The 27,994-nt window shown below is 43.6% G+C and overlaps 1 protein-coding gene across 3 annotated transcripts in view; it reads left to right on the plus strand.

Annotated features, from left to right (window-relative positions):
- Positions 1-27,994, plus strand: part of TIAM2 (TIAM Rac1 associated GEF 2) — a 187,601-nt gene that overhangs the window by 46,114 nt on the left and 113,493 nt on the right. For all 3 annotated transcript variants that reach the window (XM_064292543.1, XM_064292547.1, XM_064292541.1), the window contains exons 3-6: positions 1,410-2,609; positions 9,421-9,856; positions 15,363-15,535; positions 18,260-18,484. In XM_064292543.1, the coding sequence (XP_064148613.1) occupies positions 1,416-2,609; positions 9,421-9,856; positions 15,363-15,535; positions 18,260-18,484 (2,028 nt within the window). In that variant the 5' untranslated portion in view covers positions 1,410-1,415. The remainder of the gene's footprint in view (positions 1-1,409; positions 2,610-9,420; positions 9,857-15,362; positions 15,536-18,259; positions 18,485-27,994) is intronic.

Genomic DNA, 27,994 nt, shown 5'->3' on the forward strand with positions numbered 1-27,994 from the left:
TTGATAACTGCCACCAAAGAAAAGTCCACCTATTTGACTTTTGTTTTGTGACCGCATGTTCTTAGGTATAAAGACATTAAAAAAGAAAGAAAGAAAGAAAAAAACTACTAAATATATTTGGGAACCTAATTGAAATCATCACCTTTAACTTGCCTAAAATAGGGATGTAGTGGTTAGAATAAAAAACTGAGGGGGAATGGCTTGGGTTAGAGGTCACTTTGAGTTTGGCTTAACTAATGGTTAGGCTCATTGAGTGAATTAGGGCTTTAAAGGGAATTAAAAGAATCTGATACTTTTTTTTTATACCCACTTTCTAACAAGCCAGGGAACCCTGGTAACATAATGTTTAAGAGCTATGGCTGCTAACCAAAAGGTCAGCAGTTCGAATCCACCAGGTACTCCTTGGAAACTCTATGCTGCAGTTCTACTTTATCCTATAGGGTCTCTATGAGTTGGAACTGACTCGACGGCAACGGGTTTGGTTTTTTCGTTTTCTAACAAGTCAGCTTGAAACTTTCTTCTCTCATCATGTTCTAAAGTGAAGGTCCCTAAAGTCTTTAGAAAAGCTCTAGAAGTTAGTTTTTTAAAGATATTTTTCTCCCTCTCAGCCTAGTTTTTGAGGAATTCTAGTCCTTTTGTGCTACTGCTTCTCTGAAACGAAGGCCCCGACACAGCCTAGCACCTCGACTTGTATATTATTACAAATATGGTGGATTCTGAGCAATGCTCTTTGACATTGGGGTGAGGTGTTGGCTGTACCCAGTAGTTAATGTATAAGGGGAAAAATGCATCTCTCTGATCATTGGAAGGAGCCCCTGGGTGGTGCAAGTGGTTAATGTGCTTGGCTACTAACTGAAAGGTTGGAGGTTTGAATCCACCCAGAGGTGCCTTGGAAGAAGGGCCTGGTGATCTACGTTTGAAAAACCAGCTATTGAAAGCCCTACGGAGCACAGTTCTTCTGTAACACACATGGGGTAGCTATGAGTTGGAGTCGGCTCGAGGGTAACTAGTTTTTTTGTTTAATGACTGAAAACTCAGTGTATTTGAACTGATTTAGTAAAGATAGTTTCTCCTCACTTTTTAAGAACTACTAGTTCAAAGCCTTACACCACCAAGGCTTAAGTAAGTCTGTACCTTAATCCGATTTCATGCCTGTTCAATTTCTAAATTAACGTCTTGCAACAGAGTGTTAAAATAACTAATAGATAAGTCTGCGATATCATCTGTCAGGCCCATGACCATCATTGCACAATTAGGAGAACTAGGTCTATTAGTAACTTCAGTGCCGACTTCTTTGAGTGTTGCCTGTTTCCTTTGTGACGCATCGAACATTTGTTTTTAGAAAGTTCTGTCATAATGGAATGTAACTTAGGTCATGGCTCTTACTGATGCCACTGTTCTTAATTTAGGTTAAAATGGGGAACTCCGAGAGTCAGTACACCCTTCAAGGATCTAAAAACTACAGCAATACTGTTACTGGTGCTAAGCAAAAGCCTTGCTCCCTGAAAATCCGCAGCATCCATGCAAAAGATGAGAAGTCATTGCATGGGTGGGGCCATGGAAGCAGCGGGGCAAGCTACAAGTCCAGGTCTCTGGCCCGCAGCTGCCTTTCTCACTTTAAGAGTAACCAGCCTTATGCATCGAGACTCAGTGGACCTACCTGCAAAGTGTCCAAAGGTACTAGCTACTCCAAGCAGAGGACAAATGCCTCAGGGAACGACTCCCAGGGAAATAATGCTGCTTTCTCCCCTGAGAATGGCTTCCACTACGTTGGCCACCAGCCAGCAGATAACCACATCGCCTCTAGAGACTGCAATGGACACCTTCTCAACTGCTATGGGAAGAATGAGAGTGTTGCATCCACCCCTCCAGGCGAAGACCGCAAGAGCCCCAAGGTGCTCATCAAAACGCTGGGGAAGCTGGATGGCTGTTTAAGGGTTGAGTTTCACAATGGTGCCAACCACAGCAAAGTGCCTGCAGAGGACTCCAGGGGACCAGTGCAGCTGCTGAGGTATTCACCCACCTTAGAATCAGACACCTCCCAAGTGCCCGCAGCCAGGAGGAATTCTAGCTCCGAGTACCCGTCCAGCCACCGCCTTTCTTCCACTGACTCTCGCCTACGGTCCAGCAAAGGAAGCTCCCTGAGTTCCGAGTCATCCTGGTATGACTACCCGTGGGGCAATGCTGGAGAGATGAGCGAATTAGAGGGCTCCTTCCTGGCCCCTAGCACCCCCGACCCCAGCCTCCATGCCAGCTTCCCACCAAGTGATGCCAAAAAGCCTTTCAGCCAAAGTGCTTCTCTCTGCTCTCTCCGGGAACTGTACAAAGACACCGCCCTTGGGGGTCTCCCTCCCACGGGCATCCGGCTCTCTGATGAGTACATTGGCACGCACGCCGGCCTAAGCAACCGTGTCTCCTTTGCCTCTGACATCGATGTGCCCTCCAGAGTGGAGCACAGGGACCCCGTCCAGTACAGCTCCTTCACCCTCCCCTGCCGCAAGCCCAAAGCCTTGACTGAGGATACTTCTAAGAAGGACACCCTGAAATCCCGAATGCGGCGGATCAGCGACTGGACAGGAAGCCTCTCCCGGAAGAAAAGGAAACTCCAGGTGGGTAAACATAAGCGCATAAGGAAAGATTCCCTTAGTTGCCCCATCTGTAAAATGGGAATGTTATCCGAAGCCACCACAGTTTTGTCCTGAGGCTTCCTGAGCCAGTGAAGGTAAGGTTTACCCTGAGGCCTGGCACAGCTTGTTTTCAGGTGTGATTTGTGTGGTTTTCTTGGACTTTGGGTGTGCATTTTTACTCTTTAGCTTACATCTTCAGTCCCCCTGGTTCTGTGCTTGCCTCCTGTATTCTTCTGTGAGTGACACGGGTGTCATCAACAGACCTGGCCAGACTGGCCATAGAAGGTATAGAGTTGGAGAGAATTCTGAAATAATAAGTTATCTAAGAATTTTCTTAGACCTCATTCTTAAAGTCTAAACAAAAAGGACAAGGAATAGATTGTTAATGTTTTTGGATGAGTAGACTTCTTCAGGTTAAGCACTCAGCTGCTAACCGAAAGGTTAGTGTTTGAACCCACCCAGTGGCCCTGTGGGAGAAAGACCTGGCGGTCTGCTCCCATGACAATTACAGCCTAGAAAACCCTACGGGGCAGTTCTACTCTGTCATAGAAGGTTGCTATGAGTCGGAATTGATACGACAGCACACAACAACGACAACACCTATCAACTAAGAAGCCCTGGTGGTGTAATGGTTAAGTGCTCAGCTACTAACTGGAAGGTTGGCAGCTTGTACCCACCGGCCGCTCCGTGGAAGAAAAGACCCGGCAATCTGCTTCTGTAACGATTACAGCCTAGAAAACCCTATGGGACAGTTCTACGCTGTCACATGGGCTCACTGTGAGTTAGAGTTGATTAGACAGCACCACCAACACCAAAGGCTTCCAGAACTCACTATTTAATTGTGTAATGAAAACTTTCTATGCTTGAGTTGATACATTAAAAAAAAGTTGATATATCTATATATAATCTCACTGCCTTCTCACAGGGTAACTAGTGTATTTTTGAAAGCAACTGCTATCTCTGTACATGTAATAGTAAAAATATGATGTTGATAAAATAAGAATCATGATAATTTTATGATGCATAAAGTTTTAATGGGGGGACAAAGTAATTGTTTGCCATTTCAGGTAACTGATGGCAATAGCTAGGTTTTCTGCCTGCCTGCCTGCCTGCCTGCCTGCCTCCCTCCCTCCCTCCCTCCCTCCACCCACCCATCTACCCATCCACCCACCCACCCACCCACCATAGGTTATAGAGTTGAAGGAAATTTAAGTGGACAGTTAGTCCCTGGCAGAATCGCGTTTTGAGCATCCTCGATAGACATACAATTACAAAATTTCATAGAACTTTAGGGGAGGAAAATACTATAATTTAAGTAGTTTCAAAATTTATAAAATTTGCCGTAAGATAGTTCCCTCTTACGGACAACGCCCCTTCCGCCCTCCCAGCTTGCACTATGTTGCCCTTCTCTCCTTTACACAGAGATGGAGAATATCTGTGTAATCTCCATCCCCTGCGAGAAACTCTGCATATCCCTGAATAGTTTGCTTACTCCTTAATCATCCCTTCTCCAGGCCAAGCTGCTAAACGGTAGAGATTTCTGCGGCCTTTTCCTCTTAGCTCCTACTTCCCCCAAAACTGACAACAGTTGAGCATAAAAGGAGAAATAGCTTCTGCTGTCCTGACTTTGATCCCATGTAGACAACTTTCATGAGCCGGTATTCTGCACTTTTTTCTGTAGAGTATGTGTCTCTTGAGTTCGGTCTGGCCTACACGCAGCCCTATTCCATCTCATTCAGTTTCTGTTCAGTTCAAAGCTAGATCAGTTGCTGCTCTGTGTGCTCCTTTTCTGCCATGCCCAGGTCCTCATGCAGACCCTATACCTATCTCGTCAACTCAAACGCTTAACTCTGATGACTTGTCTGCCTGTAGAGTTAAGGCTGGTTGGAATCAAACAGTCAGAATTTTAATGCTGAGAAGGACTCCCCCTCATTTTAAAAATGAGGAAACTAAGATTTAAGGAGTTTGAGGGTCCTTCTGGATGACTCATGTATTTGGTGGAGAAACCAGGACCAAAGCCATTTCTGCTAAACCTCAAACACATTCTTTTTTTTTCTTTCTCTCTTTTTAAATTTTTTTTAAAAAGTTTTTTGGTGAGAATGTATATAACAAAATGTACACCACTTCAACAATTCCTCCATGTCCGATTCGGTGACACTGGTTACGTTCCTCAAGTTGTACCATCTCTCTTGATAACCTTTTCCAAACTCTGTGCCCGTGCTAAGCTTCTCATCTATCCTTTCGAGTTGCAATTGTCAATTTGATCACACATAGATAATTCTTTGAAAGAATATAATGTTGAGTGCAGGCATTCATCTCTATTTAGGCTAAACTATTACTTGGTTCAAAGACTTCAGAGGATAGTTTCGGTTCAAGGTTTGAAGATTTCCTCAGGGTAATAGTTTCGGGGGGTAGGGGGGCCGTGTGGCCTCAGTGGCTCCAGAAAGTCTAGACTGTATGAGAATCAAACACATGCTTTTCACACTTGGCCACATTGCCAAGGTATTGTTGAAAAGCCACTGTTAACTACGTCAGGATTATTGAATATTAGCACTGTAAACATTTTTAGATTTTTTAAAAAGTGGCCTATGAAAGCAACGTTTTAGTTTTGCTCATGTTCCCACAACTAATCATCTGTAAACGTGAACCAGATTCATTTTTTGGCAAGTATGCCACTTCCTTTGGCCACGCCTTTGTTTTCCTTTCACAATTTAAGGGAAGAATCAGGTTTAGATCCTTAAAAATGTAGTCAGTGCCTGGGATAATATCAGCCCCAAACAAACACATACACACACAGACTCCTGTATGCCAGCAGGGCTAAGTCTTGGAAAGTTTTACCACAGTGGAGGGAAATTTTGTTTTGACTTTTTAGAAACATGATATAAGAAGGGCAGCTCTTGTTTTTATAGGGCTTCCAAACAGCCCCGGTGGATTAAGAGCCCGAAAGCAGAATAATCAGTGAAAAACACTGCTATGAGTTGAAATCGACTTGACGGCACAGGTTTTTTGTTTTTTTCTTTTAAATTGAGAAGGAGTATCACTGTTCTTTAAAAAAAATTACGGAGAATATGCACTAAAGAAGAGTATGTGTTTGACACAGACAAACTCTTCATACTAATTTGAGCCATTGTGAGACGTGTGAGGCCTAGTTTCTTCCTGGTTAAATTTCCGTTGTATCAGTCAGGATAGGCTAGGTTATGCTGAAGTAACAGAAAACCCTCAGCTCTCTGAGGCATGGACGAATGGAAGTTTATTTCTTATTTTGCTGCATGTTTATCATCGGTTAGCTGTTCTGCCTGTTTCTCTCTCTGAGACCCCAGGCTGATGGAACAGTTACCATCTGGGGCATTGTGAGCCACTGTGGCAGAGAGAAAAAGAAAATCATGTGTTGGCTTTTAAAGGTTCCACTCAGATGCGACATGCATCCCTTCTGCTCACATTTATTGGCTAAACAAGTCATGTGGCTATGCCTACCTTCAAGGGAGGAGGAGGTGATCAAGGGATCTACCATGTACCTGGAGGAGAACCAGGAATTCTTGGTGGGCAGCACAGAGTTTACCGTGGAGCAGATTTGGTTGTTGTTGTTAGGTGCCGTCGAGTCAGCTCCAACTCATAGTGACCCTAAGTACAACAGAATGAAACACTGCCCAGTCCTACACCATCCTCATAATCGTTGTTGTGCTTGAGCCCATTGTTGCAGCCACTGTGTCACTCCATCTCATTGAGGGTCTTCCTCTTTTTCGCTGACCTGTAAAAACCTGTTGCCATTGAATTGATTTTGGCTCATAACGACCCTATAGGACAGAGTAGAACTGCCGCATAGGGTTTCCAAGGCTTTAATCTTCACAGAAGCAAACTGCCACATCTTTCTGCCACAGAGCGGCTGGTGGGTTCGAACCTCTGACCTTTTGGTTAGCAGCCAAGCGCTAACCAGTGTGCATCCAGCGCTCCATGATTTATAGCACAGAAACCCTGAGTTTCTGGCCTCCGTAAATTTAAAACCTCACTTCTCTTGGAGGGCTGCATTGTTGCAGGAATTTCCAAAGAGCAGTAGTGGTTCTCCCTCTGTTATGAAGGAAACATGGCTTGTGAGGACTGACAAGACATGAGTTTGGTACTTTTCACTGCAGAGTGAGGAGTGGTGGTCAGAGTGCCATGTCTTTGGGATCAAGTTCCGTTCGTTACTCGTGATTATCTGACTGGGGACAATGTGGAGCACACGACGGTGCACACAGAGAACATGGCCCCTTAGTTACACGCCTATCACACAGTGATCAGAATTCCAGCTGAGCCTACTTAGAAACATGGGAACCCGTAATGAAAATTTACTTAGAAAGGCCCTTTCCTATTAGCCTGAAAATTAGTTATTAGCTATTAGAATTTTAGATAGAAAGCTCTAGAAATAAGGATCAGTGCCAAGTGCTGACATGCAATCTTCTCCCGTTTGTTGAGGAGGAAAGGTGTTTTTGCTATGCTAAAGCTGAACATTTAAAAGTTGGCACAGCAACTTGAACGCTGTCTCTCATGAGGAACAAGGTGAAGACTGTTTAAGGTCAGATTTATGAGGCTTGTGTGCCCTTTTCTGGCATGGTTTTGCTTGTTTGGAAACGGTCCGTTATGACTATTGCTGGCTATCAGAGGTAATCCCAACATTTTTGGACTGTGAGTCAGAGAGTCATTAATAGCTAAGATGATGTTAATTCTAGCTAAATGAGATGTATTCCTTAACCTCCTAGGATTTTTGAAGAGCCACACAAAGTGAAACTTAAAAAAAAAAAAAACAACTTAAATACTTAAAAAAAATTCTTAAACTATTTTAACAGTTTCCTGTCTAAGTGACTCACGGTAGCTGGCTTGTTTGCTGTTATCGCATAAACATCAGTGTATACGTAAATAAATATCACTATGGGATGGGATGGGGTGTAAACACAAGTGGAAATAGCATTTTCATTAGTAATTGCTGTGTTGGAGCTCAGCTGGGTATCTGGAAGCAATCTTGAGTTGCTGATGGTTGTCTATAAAATGCAGCAAGTAATTTTTACTTGATCTCTAGATGAAGTTTTTTTTTTTAAAAAAAAGATCCTTCGCACAGTGAAATATTCAAAATAAGGCCTTGAATTGGTGGTCCTTGATTCAGTTTCCCTGTCATTTTTACTTTAATGGATAAGGAAATAGCCACTGAGTAGACCTGAGTGATATAAAACTTCTGAATGTGCTTAGCAATCTCAGCAGAGTTACCTTAATCTAAATTGTAAGTTTGGAATATCAGTGAATTTGAGCCATGTTAAGGTCACTTCTGCTGAATATATTTAGCTTCTACTATTTATTCTGCTACTTATGAAGACATGGCCTGTATGGAAGTTATTGTTCTTGAATGACTAGACTTCTAATCTAGACCCTGGAGGAAACCAGTGTGTTTTCAACCCTGTGCGTGGTCAGTTCAGTGTTCAGTGTATTTTATCCTCAAAGGAGGAGGCAGTTCATATAAAAATGTTAATTTTATATAAAGCTGCCTGTGTCTGACTTTGTGTGGAGTAGTTATTAACCTAAGTATCATATCTTTGGCATCCCAAGTGCTTAGAATAAAATAGATATTCAAATAAAAGACTATGAGTGAATGAAATGATTTCCCATATTAACTAAAGAATATTAATTATGGAACAAAACTGCAGTTACTAGCCAGCACCCTTTGTGGAGAAGGGCTCCTAGGTGCATGGTCTTCAGTATCAGAGCTGTGGGAAAATAAGATCCTACAGATCCCAAAATCTAGACCTGGGCGGTTGGCTGGAAACTCGCATTTGCCATATTTATCATGGGAAGAGGAAGAAAAGTCTGTGGGGTTTTACGTAACAAAACTGAATCTCTACTTTCTTCCCCAAGCTCCTGGAACCAGTGACTTTCTGATTTAGTTTAAAATGATCCAGAAGGAAAAGAGGCTATAAGAACATGAATTCTTCACTGGAAGACACTGATTCACTGTTAACAAAGAAATATAATTCTAGAAAATTTTACTAAAAACAAAAAAAAAACCCCACTGCTGTCGAGTCAATTCTGACTCATAGCGACCCTATAGGACAGAGTAGAATTGCCCCGTAGAATTTCCAAGGAGCATGTTTTAAAACTAGCATGTTTTAAATATACTAGTTAATTGCTTAATGGTAATCATAGATTTGGTGGTTCAAAGGTTAAGAGCTCAGCTGCTGACCAAAAGGTTGGCAGTTCGACTCCACCAGGCACTCCTTGGAAACTCTGTGGGGCAGTTCTGCTCTGTCGTGTAGGGTCGCTATGAGTCAGAATTGACTAGACAGCAATGGGGAAGCATAGGTACCTTGTTGTCGGCTGCCATTGAGTCAGCCCCCGACTTAGAGCAACCTCATGCACAAGGCAATGAAACACTGTCTGGCCCTGCACCATCCCACAGTTAGTCTCACATTGAATCGTTATGATCCATAGGGTTTTCGTTTGCTGATTTTCAGAAGTCAATTGCCAGGCCTTTCTTCCTAGTTGGAAGCTCCACTAAAACCTATTCAGCATGAATTAAGATATTTAAAGGTATTTTATTTACCTCTTCAAGAATTGATTCCTGTGGGAAAGTTGGGTTGGACAAAACTATTTCTAAAACTCTTTTTGGTTTGGAGACTTGATGACTAGAGGTGTATTTTTGTTAAAAGGATTGTGCTTTGCAGCATCATGACTAGGAATGAGCAATATTGCTCTTCCTTCATGTGGAGGGAAGGGGACATGCTTTGGGCCTAGGAAACCTCTGATTGGTGGTTGTTTGCATTGCCCACAGGAGCCCAGGTCCAAGGAGGGCAGTGACTACTTTGACAGCCGCTCCGATGGACTGAATGTGGACACACAGGGGCCCTCCCAGCTGTCGGCTTTCCTGTGGTCAGGGGGGTCGGGGCAGGTCCTGCCTCAGAGGAGCGAGTCCACAAACGCGATCGGCAGCGACTCCCTGCGGCAGAACATTTACGAGAACTTCATGCGAGAGCTGGAAATGAGCAGGACCAACACGGAGAACATAGAGACGTCCACAGAAACAGCAGAGTCCAGCAGCGAGTCGCTCAGCTCCTTGGAGCAGCTGGATCTCCTCTTTGAGAAGGAGCAGGGAGTGGTCCGCAAAGCCGGGTGGCTCTTCTTCAAACCCCTTGTCACTTTGCAGAAGGAAAGAAAGCTCGAGCTGGTGGCCCGGAGGAAGTGGAGACAGTACTGGGTGACGCTCAAAGGTGAGTCAGGAAGTCATGAGGGGACCCTGGGAAACAGGTCCTCGGGCTAAATGCTTGTCTAGAAAATGCTAACGAGTCTGAATCAATTTGAGTTAACATGAAGGAATTTGATAAAGAATCTTATGGCATCACCCCCTGCCCCCCCCAAAAAAAAACCCATTGCGTTTGAGTGGATTCCAACTCATAGTGACTCTATGAGACAGGGCAGAACTGCTGCATAGGGTTTCCAAGGCTGTAATCTTTAAGGAAAGCAGACTGCCACATCTTTCTCCTATGGAGCAGCTGGTGGGTTTGAACTGCCAGCCTTTCAGTTAGCAGCCTAGCGTTTAACCACTGCACCACAGGGCTCCTCTCTTATGGCACGCTTTACCGTAAATGCTTTCTCAAATATTGATAGTATTTTTACTGAATATTTATATATATAATTCATTTTAGTAAATAATGATTGAATTTAACAGTCATCACTTATTATCTTATAGGATTGTTAAGAAGCCCTGGTAGTGCTGTGGTTCACACTCGGCTGCTCACCGAAAGGTCAGTGGTTCGAACCCACCAGCCGCTTCCAGGAAAAAGATATGGCAGTCCGCTTCCATAAAGATTACAGTTTTGGAGACCTTATGAGGCCATTCTAATCTGTCCTACAGGGTTGCTATGAGTCAGAATTGACTCAACAGCACGGGTTTGGTTTTGGTTTGGTACCATTGTTCGATACTTTCCCTGTATCTGGAAGAAAAACAAATAAGTAAGCAAATGTAGCTTAATTTTTTGCCATGTGCATCCTGAATTTCCTGTTCTGCACATGAATTCCAGAGAGGCGCCCTCCTTAGCTAGTTTGTGTCACCGAGAATAACATGTGGATTATTTGATCTGTGCAATCCCAGCCTTGGTGAAATAGGAAAGTCTAATTGTTATCATAACAAACAAATGTGGTTTTTTTTTTTTTTTTAATGTAAAGGAAATAGAAGTGAGTCCAAATAATATTTAAAAAATTGTTTTATCAAGATGATACAAGTTTTTCACAAGTCTTGCCATTTAAAAATTAGAATTGCCTCACTCTGTGGCTGTATAAATTTGGAGAAACGTGAATATCCTGTGAGGAAACGGGAGGGCTCTAAATCAATACAGTGTGGATTGATACAGACGTAAATAGGAACAACTATCTCGCAGCCTCTGACAGTTCTGCACAATCCTCCCAGAGGAACTGAAGGTGGTGTTCAAAAGTCACACCTCATTATTGGGCGACACCTTGTCTTATCGCTGGAGAAAAGCACAACTGTGGCCCATGTCTCCCTGCGTCTGGGACAGTAGGTGTGAAACCCCTGGAGCCCATGGCATTGCTCTGCTCTAGTTCTCTTTTTCTCTCTGAATCAAAACTGAGGCACCACCAGCCTGGCAGACAAGGCCTCATTTGTGATCACCGTAAGCTCTTGTGGCTGTCCTCTTCAAGTAACACCTTCTTCTAGCAAACTGGAGGGTTTATGAAACCCCGGGAACCAACATCTGGCGCCTACTGAAGGCATCTTTCCCAGCTCTGGATCTGGGTCCTGGGGAACATCGTGGCTAAGGAAGTTGAAGGAGTTTTTTAATTTTTGCATACCAACCTGTTGCTGTCCAGTTGATGCTGACTCACAGTGACCCTATAGGACAGGCTAGCACTGCCCCATAGGGTTTCCAAGGAGCGCTAGTGGATTCGAACTGTCTACCTTTTGTTTAGCAGCCGAGCTCTGAACCACTACATCAGCAAGTGCAGTTTCAGGAGGGAAAAAATAAAACCCATTGCCATGAAGTCAGTTCTGACCCATGGTGGCCCCGTGTGTTACACAGTAGAACTCCACAGAGTTTTCTTTGCTGTAGTCTTTACAGAAGCAGATTGCCAAGGCTTTCTTCTGCGGCACCACTGGGTGTGTTCAAGTCACCAGCCTTTAGGTTGGTAGCTGAGCATTTATGCTACCCAGGGCACTAGTTTCAGGGACCAGTTCCAGGAAGGGAGTTCATGAAGTAATTTAAGGGCACTGGTGTCTCTGCCCTGAGAGTGGCCGGTGGCAGGGTAGGTGTGAGAACAAAGGGTGTCAGAGAAAAGGTGGATCTGAGGGAAGACGAACCCTAGGTGCTCTCCTTCCTCCAGTAGTATTTCTACTAACATTACCTCGTCTATTCATGTACACCCAACTGCCGCCATAAATAAGAGCTTCCACTGTCCCCCCTCCAGTCCAACACCGGTCCTGGCTGGAAGCGGGTGGGGGTGACAGCTGCAGCCTGCTGGTTGGTTGGTGGCAGGAAACTTTACTGATGCTGCTGCAGCCCCTTTCCATCCACCTCAGAGCCCCAAGGTTAGAGACACAGAGCTCCTTTAGGTTAAATTTGATGTAACAGATTTAAAACTCATTTCATGTTCTTTGAATTCAATAGCAACCAAGCTCTGCGTGTTGTTTTGCGTCCTGACCTGGCTCCAAAATGAGGCGTCGTGTTTTGGTTTAAGGCTTCCATGTGAGAGCAGCAGCTTGTTGTAGAGGACACGTTGGGTTCGGCAGCATCTTGGCATCTGCCCAAGTTCATGTTCATTTCCTCTGGTTGTAATGATTCCAGCCAGTGCTGTTGGGAAGCCGAGAAGTGAACGTACACCCACTGGGGAGAACTTGGACTTGAGGGCAGCTAACGTTGTTTGGTCACCTTTACCCGGCCCTTGGGTCCCCCACCAGGGCAGGCTGCAGACATAGCTGTGATGTCCAACAGGCCTTCCTTAAGAGAAAGATTGGGATCCTTGTGTCTAAGTGTGTCGTCCCAGACCAAAACCTAACCAGGCGACTCAGGTTGATTCAGACTCATCGCATCCCCGTGTTTGTAGGGTAGTATTGCTCTATGAGGTGTTCATGGCTGTGACCTTTCGGAAGCAGATAACCAGGCCTTTCTTTTGAGGCACCTCTGGGTAGACTCGAACCACCAGTCTTCCATTAGCAGTCAAATGCTTAACCGTTCGCTCCACCCCAGGACTCCCTAAGTGCATCAGTGGCTGGAAAAAGAGATTGGCTCTGACCTGCAAAAAGCAGCCCTGGCCATAAGCCCCTTGCTCCTTTCGTCGTTCCTCCTCGTTTCCATCAGGCGCATGGTCAGGATGGATTTTGTTTGCAGGGGGAAAGTTTCCGCAGTGTCTCTCAGATCACAGAGTACCGTCGTAAAGAAAACGCTGTCCGGGCGGTGCTGTCACTGGAGCCTGAGCCGGGTGCAGGCCTTTGTTTCTCAGGTCTCAGCTGCCTAGGGTTACATGATATAAATTTGTTTATTTACGTCGAGATTTTTAAACTTAGAAATGAAACTGCCAAAGGTAAAATGATTTTTAAAACATAAACTTTTATGGAAATCCCTGGGTGGCGCAAATGGTTAAGTCCTCGACTACTAACCGAAAGGTTGGCAGTTCGAACCCACCCACAGGTGCCTTGGAAGAAAGGCCTGGCGATTTGCTTCTAAAATGTCACATCCTTGCGCGGTTCTACCCTGCATACACGCAGTCGCCATGAGTCAGAGTCCACTCAGTGGCAAGTGTTTTTTTTTCAAACGTTTATAACTGATGATTCGTCTAGTGGACCCCATTCATTTACACTACAGCTGAAAGCAGGCCGCCATTTCTTTAATGTCAGTATAAAGAGTCTTTCCCAAAAGCGTGGGTGGTGGCCACGTCATTCGTATCTGTAGGCCAGAGCTCAGCACCTAAGCGCTAACGATTGTTGGATGAAGGTCTGAAGGCTGTTACACCCATGTAAGAGAACATACTTAGGAGCATTTTAGGGGCATCAATTTGCTTAAAAATTGTGTCTAATAATTATAAGGCATTTCTATCTAATTATCCAAGCAGACCCTAATCGCTTCTGCCTGAAATACTTTAGAGCTATGCACTTGAAAGCATGTACAGTGAAATCTAGAAGATCCGGAACTCGCCAGGACTGCCTCGTTTTTCCGGATCTCTCAAGTTTTCCACCTTTGCAAGGGTGCAGTCTTAAACTACTTTTTCTGTTGCTCTCTATTAGTAGAAAATATTTGAGTTTTCCTTCTCTGACAGGTTTCTGCCTTACACAGGTTCCAGCTTTTGCAGGTTTTACTGTACAGTAGCATTTGTATAGAAATATTTCAAAATTCAAGCATATTTTGCCTGTCTTCTCCCTTGTTCCAAATTAGTAAGATTATGTAATATTTCCCATCACTGTGAGATAAAAATATTAAGTTTCTTCACATGGTTATTTGGAGATTAAACAGATTTGTTTCTCATAAATGGCAGTGTTCCCCAGGCTGACTCAGTTTCTAGTTATCAGGCATTCTAAGTGCAGACTTTCCCTTAGTTAATGAATAAGGGGTTTCCTCCTTTCTCTCACATTTGGATCTCTGAAGTGATGTGGTGTTGTGCTGCAGAATGAGGGCTCTGGAGCCAGAATGCTGGGTTCAGATCCCTGTTTTACCATGTTCAGCTGTGCGACCAGGACGAGTTATTTATTCTCTCAGATTTCTCATCTGTAAAATGGGTTAATAACCACACCTACATTATAGGGTTGCTATGGGATCCAAAGAGCCAGTGCATGCAAAGTACTTGGAAGAGTTCCTGACACAAAGTGTCTTAGTCAGATTTTCTAGAGGAACAGAACCAGTAAGATGTGTGATTATGTACGTATTTGTGTGTGTATGTGTGTGGAGAGAGAGAGAGAGATTCATTGGCTGTTTGATTGATTGATTGATTTTAAGGAATTGGCTATGTGCTCGTGGGGACCTGGCAAGTCCAAAGTCCGTAGTTCAGGTGGCAGGCTGGAAATTCCTGCAGTCTTGTGTCCCCAAAATCTACAGGTGATGGGAAGAGTGGTGGGTGAGGAAGTTCTGGCAAGATGCCTATTTATAGTCTGAAAGCAGAATATACCAAAAGTAAAACTCCCTTTTTGATCCTTAAGGCCTTAACTGGTTGAATGAGGCCGACCCACATTATGGAGGGTGATCAGCAACATGAGGCCACCTGATTTAGCACATGTAACCGCATCATAACAGAGTCTACAGAGAGTCTGGTGTAGCCAAGCTGACACATAAAATTAACCATCACACAGAGTAAACAATAATAAATGCTTGGTATTGTTCTTATGGAAACCCTGGTGGCATAGCGGTTAAGTGCTACGGCTGCTAACCAAAGGGTCGGCAGTTCGAATCTGCCAGGTGCTCCTTGGAAACTCTATGGAGCAGTTCTACTCTGTCCTGCAGGGTCGCTATGACTCGGAATTGACTTGAGCGCACTGGGTTTGTTTTTTGTTTTTTTTTATTGTTCTGATGGATATTATATTTACAACAACCTCTCATTTTCATTTAAGTTAACGCAAATACACGGAGGTATATCTCAGACACTGTCTTTTCCTTGTTTACCAAGTTTCTGTTCATTTTATGTCTCACTCCGGTTTTCGTTGGCTGCGTCACTTGCCTTCCCATTCCTTTATTCAATCCTAAGACAGGTGACAGGATGATATTTGCCTCTCTCTCACAGGATGCACCCTGCTGTTTTATGAGACCTATGGCAAGAATTCCTCAGATCAGAGTAGTGGCCCTCGGTATGCTCTGCTTGCAGAAGACAGCATGGTCCAGTCTGTCCCCGAGCACCCCAAGAAGGAGAATGTGTTCTGCCTCAGCAACTCCTTTGGAGACGTCTACCTTTTCCAGGTACTGCAGGTGCTTTGTAAGCGTAGGTTTGGGGAATGGTGGGAGTAAGAGAAACCATTTTATACTATTAGGATGAGAAGGAACAAAATGGAAGAGGCAGAACTTAAAATTAAACAGAGTAAAAGCTTAGTGGGGGGCATTGGTGGTGCTTCAGTGGTAGAATTCTCGCCTTCGGTGCAGGAGACCCAGGGTTGGTTCCCAGCCAGTGGACCTCATGTGCAGCCACCACCTGTCTGTGGAGGCTGCGTGTGGCTATAATGCTGAACAGGTTTCAAGGCCAAGACGGACTAGCAAGGAAGGTCTGGTGATCTACTTCCAAAAATCAGCCAGTGAAAACCCTAGGGATCGGAACGATCAGATCTACAACCCGTCACAGGGGTGGAGCAGGCCCAGGCAGTGTTTTTTTCTGTTGTGCATGGGTTTGCTGTAACTCAGAGGACAACTTGACTGTAGCTAACAACAACAACAACAAACGCTTGGTTAGGTTTTGGGTTTTGGCCTAAGAAAGAGGCAATAGACTCCTAGCTGCCAGACATATTGGGGCAATCACAACTTGATTTGTTCATACAGCAGGCATTATTGGGTGCCCTTGGAATGCCAGGCTGTGGCCTGTGAGAGGCTCTTCAGGATAAAAAGAGAAAAAATTATGAACCCTCTTCTGAAGTGGGTCACCATCTAGCAAGTCCCATGTTGAAATTCCCAAAGTTGAGGCTTTTCTGAGAACTTGGCTAAGAGAGGCTTAGGTTGTTCCCAAGAATTCCCATGGAAGTTCAAAAAGATTTTTTTAGGAAAACCCTCATAAACAAATTCCATAAGGTCTAATTTGCCTGTGGAAGTGGTCTTATGAGGTTAAGATTTGGGTTATCTGCTGGTATGACTTTTAGCAACTTTATAGCAAATGAGAAGTTGTAGACTGTGGTGGTACCAAGCTATTGGTATTGGGATCAGGATAAAGTTTGAATCCTGGCTCTACTGTTGAGTATGTATGTCATCTTGGAGAACTTACTAAACTTCTCTGAGCTTCAGACCCTTTAACTAGTAGGATAATAATAGCTCCTAGGATTGCTTTATGGGAAATAATATAATATGCATGTATTAAGTGCTAAAAAAATTCTATTATTAATCATTAATGCAAGAGAAGTGGGGGTGATAGCCAGGAGGTGAAGGATGTTTCTCAGTTGCCTCCCGATTCAACCCTAGTACTGTGTGTAGGGAGCCTTGGTGGCACAGTGGTTAAGAGCTCGGCTGCTAATCAAAAACTTTGACAGTTTGAATCTACCAGCTGCTCCTTGGAAACTCTATGAGGCCATCCTACTCTGTCCTGTAGGGTCACTATGAGTCGGAATCTACTTGATGGGAACAGGTTTGGTATATATAGCTGGAAGTTCATGGAAAACCTCATAGGTCCTAGGTTCAGGTCTCTGCTAAAGTTGGCCCTTGATGCCCTCTGGGGGCCTTCAGAATAAGATGGTGTTGTCAAGGCTGACTTTGGGAATCTAGAATTCTCCGAAGGATTCACTGTGACAGGGTTTCCCGGGACAATTACAAGGTGAACCCTTTGGGCCTCTAGCCTTACTGCTGCCCCTAAACTGACTTGACTTGTAAGAGTCAGGGCCTGAGATTTTATTTTCCTTCTTGGAAATCTCTTAACAGAAAGATTGCTTAAAACTTTACATAATGCTTTCAAGCACGGTAATGAATTGATGTTAATCTGAATCGTAGGAAAGTTTAATACCTTAGATTCCATCTACATAGACTTCGTAGAGGTAAGTGTGATGTGAATATTTTATTTTGTGATTCAGGCAAAATTAAGGTCCTGTTGGTGACCCCAGAGGCGAATGGGATGATGGACCCCATGGCTTGAACGTGTTTGGTTATTTCCAGACAAGAGAGTTTAAGCTGGTTTTCCACCTGCCTATCATCATACATCTTTGCCCATCCTGCTTTATTCAAACTTTTTTTTAATTGTTTTTAAAGTAAAATATTGCCTTATATGAAAATAAGACCTGATCATTGTGTCAAATATGTGAGATACAGAAGAATAGAGAAAGAAAAATCATTACCGGTAAATCTCATGTTTAGTGACACCTACTTTACCATTTTTATACACTTCCCGCAGTATTTTTCCTATTGATTTTTTCAATGCTGAGGTCATGCTGGAGATGTCATCTTATCTCTGGGTTTCAAAATTAAGTATTTTGGTCCTAATATTTTCTCACTCTGTTAAAATGAGGACAAAACAGCCTTTTAAAAAGAGAGCAGCATATTGTAGCTCTAAGTGACCAGACTTCGTTTTCTCATCATTCCCGTTTTGTTGCCTATTAGCATGTTTGTTTCCAGTTTTTCTTTCCTTTTTACTTGGGGCCATGTGAGTATTCTGTTCTGCTCTCCATATTCTCTTGAATCTCCTGGAGTTAAGGAAGCCTGAGAGCCTGAGTTGAGTGATTGTGTATGTTTTTGAAATTAAACACAATTTTTATGAAGTGAGGAGTTCTCTGGGTGTTATAAAGAGTTAATGCACTCAGCTGCTAACCAAAAGGTTTGAGTCTACCCAGCGGAACTGTGGAAGAAAGGCCTGGCAATTTGCTTCTGAAAATCAGCCCTTAATAACTGATGTATGAAGGGAAGGTACTTTTAAGGCAATGCATAGCAGAGCCAGCCTGCGTCTTTGGAGACAATTTCCAGCAATTGCAAATGGGTTTTTTTTTTTCCTCCTTTGTTTAGGCTACTAGCCAGACAGATCTGGAAAATTGGGTGACTGCCATACATTCTGCTTGTGCGTCCCTTTTTGCAAAGAAGCACGGGAAAGAGGACACAGTCCGGCTCCTGAAGAACCAGACCAAAAACCTGCTTCAGAAGATAGATATGGACAGCAAGATGAAGAAGATGGCTGAGCTACAGCTGTCGGTGGTCAGTGACCCAAAGAACAGGAAAGCCATAGAGAACCAGGTACGACCTGCAGCTGTGCTTTCTTCTATCACACTGGTCACTGGCGCAGGCACTGAAGGCAGGCTCAGACTGTGGTGATGACTTTATACCTGTGGGGGACAAAGTTTCGGTGGCTTCTCATTGCAAAGACCCATAGTCCCTGACTTGTAAAGGATTCGAGTTAAGATGAACCATATTTATAACCGCCTGTTTTTTTTTTTTTTTGTACGTCTTATTGTCAATGTATTGTTAGAATATTGAATATATCATGGACTGCCAGAAGAACAAATAAATCTGTCCTGGAAGAAGTACAACAGAATGCTCCTTAGAAGCGAGGATGGAGAGACTGTGTCTTACATACTTTGGACATGTTGCCAGGAGGGATGAGTCCCTGGAGAAGGACATCATGCTTGGCAAAGTACAGGGTCAGTGGAAAAGAGGAAGACCCTCAACAAAGTGGATTGACACAGTGGTTGCAACAATGGGCTCAAGCATAACAACGATTGTGAGGATGGTGCAGGACAGGTAGTGTTTCGTTCTGTTGTGTATAGGGTCGCTATGAGTAGGAACCAACTTGACGGCACCTAACAACAACAATAATAACTTTGTTAGTATAAACGCTACATACAATGAAGCATGTAATTTACCGATGTTATCGTTCTCCTGCCAGCCCTTAAAGACAAATAAAGATAAGATTTATAACGATACTGATAATTAAGGGCAGTGATAGTGAAAACTAAAAAAAAAAAATAGGTATTCTGACTTACGGCAGGACTGACTTACAATGGAGTCATCAGAAAGGAACCCCTTCATAAGTCAGGCACTGCTGTTGTTACCAGGTGCTGTCGAATCAGTTCTGACTCATAGCAACCATGTGTACAACAGAACAGAACATTGATGGGTCCTCTGCCATCCACACAATTGTTGCTGTGTTTGAGCTCATTGTTGCAACCCCTGTGTCAACCCATCTCTTTGAGGGTCTTCCGCTTTTTTGCTGATCCTCTACTTTACCAGGCATGATGTCCTTCTCCAGGGATTGGTCCCTCCTGATAACATGTTCAAAGTATGTGAGATAAAGCCTTGCCATCCTCACTTCCAAGGGACATTCTGGCTGTGCTTCTTCTTCCAAGACAAGATTTGTTGGTTCTTTGGCAGTCCATGGTATGTTATTGTTGTTATGTGCTGTTGAGTTAGGGCCGACTCATAGCTACCCTGTGCACAACAGAATGAAACACTGCCCGGTCCTGAGCTATCCTCACAATTGTTGCTATGTTTGAGCCCATTGTTGCTGCCCCTGTGTCAATCCATTATGTTGAGGGTCTTCCTCTTTTTTGCTGACCCTTTACTTTACCAAGCATGATGTCTTTCTCCAGGGACTGATTCTTCCTGATAATAACATGTGCAAAGTATGTGAGACGTAGTCTCATCATCCTCGCTTCTAAGGAGCATTCTGGTTGTACTTCTTTGAAGACAGATTTGTTCGTTCTTTTGGCAGTCCGTGGTATATTCAGTATCCTTCACCAACATCACAATTCAAAGGTGTCAATTCTTCTGTCGTCCTTATCCATTGTCCAGCTTTCGCATGCATGTGAGGCGATTGAAAACACTATAGCTTGGGTCAGTTGCACCTCAAGGTGACATCTTTGCTTTTCAATACTTTAAAGAGGTCTTCTGCAGTAGATTTGCCCCATGCAATGCGTCTTTTGATTTCTTGACTGCTGCTTCCATGGCTGTTGATTGTGGATCCAAGTAAAATGAAATTCTTGACAACCTCAATCTTTTCGGTCCAGTTGTGAGGATTTTTGTTTTCTTCATGTTGAGGTGTAATCGATACTGAAGGCTGTGGTCTTTGATCTTCATTAGTAAGTGCTTCAAGTCCTCTTCACTTTCAGCAAGCAAGGTTGTGTCATTTGCATAACGCAGATTGTTACGGTCTTCCTCCAATCCTGATGCCTCATTCTTCTTCCCATAGTCCAGCTTCTCATTATTTTCTCAGCATACGGATTGAATAGGTATGGTGAAAGGACACGACACTGACACACACCTTTCCTGACTTTAAACCAATCAGTATCCCCTCGTTCTCTTTGAACAGCTTCGTCTTGGTCCATGTACAGATTCCTCATGAGCACAATTAAGTGTTCCGGAATTCACATTCTCCTCAATGTCATACATGATTTGTTATGATCCACACAGTCGAATGCTTTTGCATAGTCGGTAAAACACAGGTAAACATCCTTCTGGTATTCTCTGCTTTCAGCCAAGATCCATCTGACATCAGCAATGATACCCATGTTCTCTTCTGAATCTGGCTTGAATTTTTGGCATTTCCTGTTGATATACTGCTGCAGCCACTTTTGAATGACCTTCAGAAAATTTTGCTTGCATGTGATATTAATGATATTGTTTGATAATTTCCGTGTTCATTTGGATCACCTTTCTTGGGAATAGGCATAAATATGGATTTCTTCCAGTCAGTTGGCTAGGTAGCCCCCATGCATCTGTCAGTTAGTCGCACTGTGGGGGCTTGTGTATTGCTGTGATGCTGGAAGCTATGCCACTGGTATTCAAATACCAGCAGGGTCGCCCACAGCAGACAGGTTTCAGCTGAGCTTAAGACAGACTAGGAAGAAGGACCCGGCGGTCTACTTCTGAAAAGAATTAGCCAGTGAAAACCTTATGAATAGCAGTGGAACATTGTCGGATATAGTACCGGAAGATGAGCCCACCAGTTTGGAAGGCACTCAAAATATGACTGGGGAAGAGCTATCTCCTCAAAAGCAAAGTTGACCTTAATGATGTGGATGGAATCAAGCTTGCAGGACCTTCATTTGGTGATGTGGCACGACTCAAAATGAGAAGAAACAGCTGCAAACATCCATTAATAATCGGAACCTGGAATGTACGTAGTATGAATCTAGGAAAATTGGAAATCATCAGAAATGAAATGGAACACATAAAGATCAATATCCTGGGCATTAGTGAGCTGAGATGGACCAGTATTGGCAATTGGACAATCATATGGTGTACTATGCCAGAAATGACAACTTGAAGAGGAATGGCATTGCATTCATCGTCCATGGTATAAAAAAAATGGTATAGTCAATATTATTTGCCAACACCATAATTCAAAGGCATCAATTCTTCTTTGGTCTTCTTTATTCATTGTCCAGCTTTCTCATGCATATGAGGCAATTTAAAATACCATGGCTTGGATCAGGCACACCTTGGTCCTCAAAATGGCATCTTTGCTTTTAACACTTTCGAGGGATCTTTTGCAGTATATTTTCCCATTGCAATGTGTAGTTTGATTTCTTGACTACTGCTTCCATGGATGTTGATTATGGATTCAAGTAAAATGAAATCCTTGACAACTTCAGTCTTTTCTCCATTTATCATGATGTTGCTTATTGGTCCAGTTGTGAGGATTTTTGTTTTCTTTACGTTGAGGTGCAATCCATACTGAAGGCTGTGGTCTTTGATCTTCATTAGTAAGAGCTTCAAGTCCTCTTCACTTTCAGCAAGCAGGATTGTGTCATCTGCATAAAACCGGTTGTTAATGAGTCTTCCTCCAATCCTGATGCCTCATTCTTCTTCATATAGTCCAGCTTCTTGGATTATTCGTTCAGCATACAGATTGAATAGGTATGGTGAAAGGTTACAGCCTGTAATATGGGTTTACCTGTATTCGATGCCGAAATCTTTGCAACACAGATGACAGTGATATGCTTGATAACCTGAGGTTGCTGTTTACATATTGAAATATATTGTGGCTGAATCTTTTTTTCCTAATATTCAATGGTTCCTTCTTGCTTAGCTGATTCTCTCATATGTTTTCTCTGTGGAGAAAGAAATTCCTACACTAAAGCCACTAGAAGATTAGATAGGTATGATTCTGTCATGAATTGAATTATGTCCCCCCAAAAATCTGTGTATCAACTTGGTTAGGTCATGATTCCAAGTATTCTGTGGTTGTCCTCCATTTTGTGATTGTAATTTTATTGTAAAGAGGATTAGGGTGGGATTGTAACACCCTTACCAGGTCACATCCCTGATCCAATGTAAAGAGAGCTTCCTTTGGGTGTGGCCTGCACCACCTTTTATCTCTCAAGAGATGAAAGGGAAGCAAGCAGAGTTGGGGGACCTCATATCACCAAGAAAGCGGTGCCGGGAGCACGGCACATCCTTTGGACCCAGGATCCCTGTGCAGAGAAGCTCCTAGTCTGGGGGAAGATTGATGAGAAGGCTGAGAGAGAGAGAAAGCCTTCCCCTGGAGCTGACACCCTGAATTTGGACTTTTAGCCTATTTTACTGTGAAGAAATAAATTTCTTTTTGTTAAAGCCATCCACTTGGGGTATTCTGTTATAGCAGTACTAGATGACTAAGACAGATTCTAATGCGATGGATGGATTTGGAAAGAGTGGTCCAGTATAACATAGCTATTCCCACGTCTGCGGATTCCTGAAAACAGCCCAGTATTTTATTTATTTATTTATACCAGATGAGCTGCTAAGGAAAATACTTTCTCTGGTCTAGTCCCACATTCCTCTAATAGTTAAATAGCTGGTTTCTGTGCTGTTGGCATTTTAAATGCCAAAAAACCAAACCCATTGCCAGTGAGTCGATTCCGACTCCTACCGACCCAGTAGGACAGAGTAGAACTGCCCCATAGGGTTTCCAAGGAGTTCCTGGTGGATTTGAACTGCCAACCTTTTGGTTAGCAGCCATAGCTCTTTACCACTGTACCACCAAGGCTCCTTAGGGGGGATATGCAGCTTTTTAATCTTTATTGTCGGCATTTTAGGGATGATAAACCTCCCCCCGCCCGCCAAAAAAAAAAAAAAAACCGTTGTCATTGAGTTGATTCCAACTGATAGTGAACCTGTAGGACAGAATAGAACTGCCTCCTAAGGTTTCCAAGGAGGGGCTGGTGGATTCAAGCTGCTGACCTTTTGGTTTGCGGCCCAAGCTCTTAACCACTGCGCCACCAGGTCTCCTTAGGGAGGATAAGCGGCTTTTTCATCTTTGTTTTGCTTTGCTCAGACAATCTCAACACTTAGTCAAGTGTCACTGAAATTTCTAGCATTTCTGGGGAATGCTGCTCCCTGGGAAACAGACCCTGAGGGGGAGACCTGGGTGTGGAGGATTATTGGAAGTGCTCCTAGGACCAACAGCTCCAAGGGAGTGAGGGTGCTTACATTCGATGCATTTTTAACAGAGGTCTCAACCCATCCACGGGAGCTCTGCACATAGGGGGTCTGTTACAGTGGTTCTGCATCAAGGTAAGGGGGCCCTGCTTTTGTGCCCCCACATCATCAGTCACCGGATGGGCTGTACCCAGCTAGAGGCTCTAACTATGATCGAGGCATTCCCAGAGAGGGCTTTGGTGGTGGGCTGTCAGCAGCTGACACTGAATGCAGCCCGGGAAAGAATGCCTGGATCTCAGAGGCGGAATCCGCTTGGTGCAGTACAGCATTTACTACAACCCTTCCCAGTCCGGTGCTCAGTGATTAGGGGACTTGACTGAAGAATAGGGTGAAGATGACTTGTGTGTTCTTGAAATTTTCATTCTTCTCACTTGGTAAATTATTACAGAAAGGGTGGGTTCCTGAACAAAATTCCAAGGTGACAGAACAATTTGTATACTCTGATTTATTATCAGTCTTAGAGGAAGTACAGCCAGAATGCTCCTTAAAAGCAAGGATGACGAGACTTTGTTTTGCTTACTTCGAACATGTCATCAGGAAAGTCCAATCATTAGAAAAAGACACTGTGTTTGGTAAAGTAGAAGGTCAGTGAAAATGAGGGGAACCCTCTATGAGATGGATTGACACGGTAGCTGTAACAGTGGGCTCAAGCATACCAATGATCGCGAAGATGGCGCAAGACTGGGCAATGCTGTGTTCTGTTATACACAGGATCACCGTGAGTCGGAGCCGACTCGATGACAACTAGCAGCCCAAAAACAAAACAACTAGCAGCAATAGGGATTTATTAGAAAGCACTTTTACCAGTAGTGTTTTACTTAGATTGCAGATTAAATGGCATGTTATCAAACTTCTATTTATGTCTGAATGTTTAACCTTGTTTAGAATTGTTTTTATCTGAATATACATAAAAACCTAACCTGTTACCACTGAGTCGATTGTGACTCACAGTGACCCTATAGGACAGAGTAGAACCACCCCATAGGGTTTCCAAGGAGTGTCTGGTGGATTCGAACTGCCAACCTCTTGGTTAGCAGCTGTAGCCCTTAATCACTGCGCCAAGAGTTTGGAATCTGCAGAAAGACATTTCTGGCTGGAAATAGTAAATGGATCAAAGGCATGTATTCAAATAATATATTTGTGATACATTAAGCATTTGGAATGTATTACTTGACAGTAGTAAAATAACCAGATTAATCCCACACATCCCCCTCCTTCAGTATTTCTAAATGATGGTACAATTGAGCCAATTCTTCTGACTAGATCTTTCTCATCTTTTTTGTCTTTTTTTCTCATGTACTATGATGTCTTTTTCCTTCCCTGTTCTTTTCCCTCTTATTTTTCTGTCTTCAAATATTGATATACCTCACAGATACATATAGCTTCTAGAGATACAAAGAACTATAAAATCTGAATCTTTTTTCTAAGAAATGTGTGATTTAGAGAGGCAAGCCTTATAAACGTGAGACTAAAGAACGTTCTGGTGTTATTGTTAGTTGCCGTCCAGTCGATTCCAATTCACGGCAGCCTCGCGTGTGCAGAGTAGGACTGTTCCATAGGACTTTCAAGGCTGTGACCTTTTGGAAGCCGATCACCCCACCTTTCTTCAGTGGCACTGCTAGGTGGGTTCGAACCACCAACTTTTAGGTTGTTGTTGAGTGCAAATTATTTTTGCTGCCTAAGGTCCTTTTCAGAGCCTTACATATAGTCAAATGTTTAGGGTAAGGGGATGAAAAGGGAAACGTGGGGACATCCTGGCCTTTTTTTTCTTTTCCCCTCTTTGTTGCCACAAGAAGTCCTAGCAAACATTTAAAACTAATTAAAAAATTATCATTAGATGCATTTTATTCCCTTGTCCGTAGTTAGTGAACTTACGATGTCCCATTGGTGCTGTCCTTTTCTTGGGAAGGGGAACTGCTCTAATATAAACCACCGTGGGAATCCAAGGTCCTTCAGCAGTCAGGTGGCCGGAAGTGATGGTCTTTTAAGGGATTGAGGTAATTATCATTTGTGGGCTCTTATACCTTAGGGTGTATCACATATATTCTATCATAGGGTCGCTATGAATTGACTCGACGGCATTTTTTTTTTTTTTTTATACCTTAGGGTGTATCACATATATTCTATCATAGGGTCGCTATGAATTGACTCGACGGCACTGGGTGGTATACCTTCTTTGGCTGAATCATTATATTATTTATTTTAAGCCAGTTGTCCTAATACGAATTTTTCGTTTTTTCTGAGAATTTGTCATTTCATTTCTTCCCTCTCCATCCCCCTGCCCTAACCGCGTCTCACATCCTCCCGGTTTCTCAAAGCCCCTGTCTCCCTCTTCCCCAGCCACTCGCCTTCTCATGTTGTGCTGACGCCCTTACGAGGTGCTGTCGAGTCAATCCCGATTCACAGTGACCCCATTTGACAGAGGAGAACTGCCCCATAGGGTTTCCTAGGCTGTAATCTTTACGGAGAGCCGCTGGGTGGGTTCAAACAGCCATCCTTTCAGTTAGCAGCTGAGTGCTTAATGGTTGTGCTACCAGGGTTCCTTCCTTCTCCTATTCTTCTTGTGAATTTCTGGTAGGAAACAATTTGGACCGATCTTCAGAAATTCTACCTGAAAATATTCTCGCCGTATCTGCAGTTTTTTTGAGGTTGTAATTTAACCTCGTTTTCCCAAAGGACCTTGATAACCTGAGTTACCTTGCAGTGCCACTTTGTCAGGTGGTTGTAAAGAGAGTGGTGCTCTTCCGGGTACTCTTTACAAAGAGTATGAAATGTTAAAGGTGTGTGCGTGGGGGGTGGGGCAGGCACGTGCTTAGAAGTACGTTCATCAGATTTTTTTTGACTGGAGAATGTTGATATATAAAGCTACAAAGGTATTTACAAATCAAGACCAATAAGAGCATGATTTCCCAAATACCATGTAAGTGTATGATTTTTCCACTACCTCTTGAAAACGTCCTTAAAAGAGCAGCTCATTATCCTCTTACTATTTAAATGTCTCAACTTCACTGTGTAGTTTTATTTATGGAACGTTTTTCCCCTAGACCCGAAGAACCTCAGATAGAGTCATTTATAGCCTAATCAGAGCTGAACTCACTGTGTAGATGACATCACAGGAGATAAAGTCTCTGAGCAAGTTTTCTTTGAAGCACTTGGGTGGAGAAGACCATTGTCAATGCCTTTTCCAAAACAAGACGCTCCCAGCAATAAGGGCTGTGCTTCAGACTGGTAGGTGGTAGCAGGCTTTGCTGAAAATAAACTGTTCTAGGGCCTTTGGGGTGTTTTGTGGGGCAGGATGATGCAACTTTCATTTGAGCATATCCAATGTAGACCAGGCCAGGCCAGCCAGCCCACATGTTGGAGTCCTTTTGAAGTTCAGAGGTGGGGAGGAGTGTAAATTAAGACCAGTTAGTACTTTCTTTTCGTTTATTATTTTAAACAAGTGAATAAGGACAAAACCTCACCACCGTGAGGCAGTCCTGGCATCCTCCCAGATGGCTTTTCCTCCCTTCCTGCCTCATTACATTTCTTGGTGGGGCCAGCTGCACTTCCCTTCGTTAATTAGGGTAAAGAGGGAGGCGGCTGTCCTAGGAGGATGATGATGGAGCTGATGGAGTCCACACTGGATGGGCTGGCTGGCGAGTGTGTGATTGCTCTGGGCTTTGGGAAACACGGGCTTCATTTTAAATAATTATTTCAACACAAGTTTCAGATTATGAGGAGGATGGGTTGAATGTAGAAAGTTGGGAAGCTGTGGCGAAGGGAATAATATGAACAAAATCTTGAGGAAAATGTACAGCGTTGGGAGGGAAAGGCAATTTGGGGAGCAGGCTCATTGGAGCGTAGAATGGTTGTGAGGGGGCTTGAGGGAGACGAGTTCAGATCACAGAGCGGCTGAGGGAAGACGGCCTTTCTTCAGTTGGTAGTGGGGAGGTGGTAGGGTGTCTTGGGCAGGAGCATAGTATTCAGCTTAGTTTGTTGAGCGTTTGTTAAGTGCATGCTCTGGGCCAGACTAGTGTTCACAGGCAGGAATTCCAAGAAGACTGGGTTCCTACCCTCAGGTGCTCTCAGCTGAGCAGGGTGACAGCAGATAATTTCAATTCGATGTAATGAATTCAGCGACAATGGCATTCCAGAGTGCTGGGGAAGGAAGGGCTGGGGATGGGAAATTTAGCCTCAGGTGCAGTCATGGAGGAATTCCTGGAGGAGGAATGCTTGAATTGCTTCTTGAAACATGAGGCACTAGTAAGGAAAGGAATGGAGAAAGGCATTGCAGGCCGAGGAGCGGCATGCACACTGGAGATACTGTACACCTGGCTGTTTGAC

Source organism: Loxodonta africana, chromosome 1 (genome assembly GCF_030014295.1).
Source record: "Loxodonta africana isolate mLoxAfr1 chromosome 1, mLoxAfr1.hap2, whole genome shotgun sequence".
Classification (NCBI taxonomy): domain Eukaryota; kingdom Metazoa; phylum Chordata; class Mammalia; order Proboscidea; family Elephantidae; genus Loxodonta; species Loxodonta africana.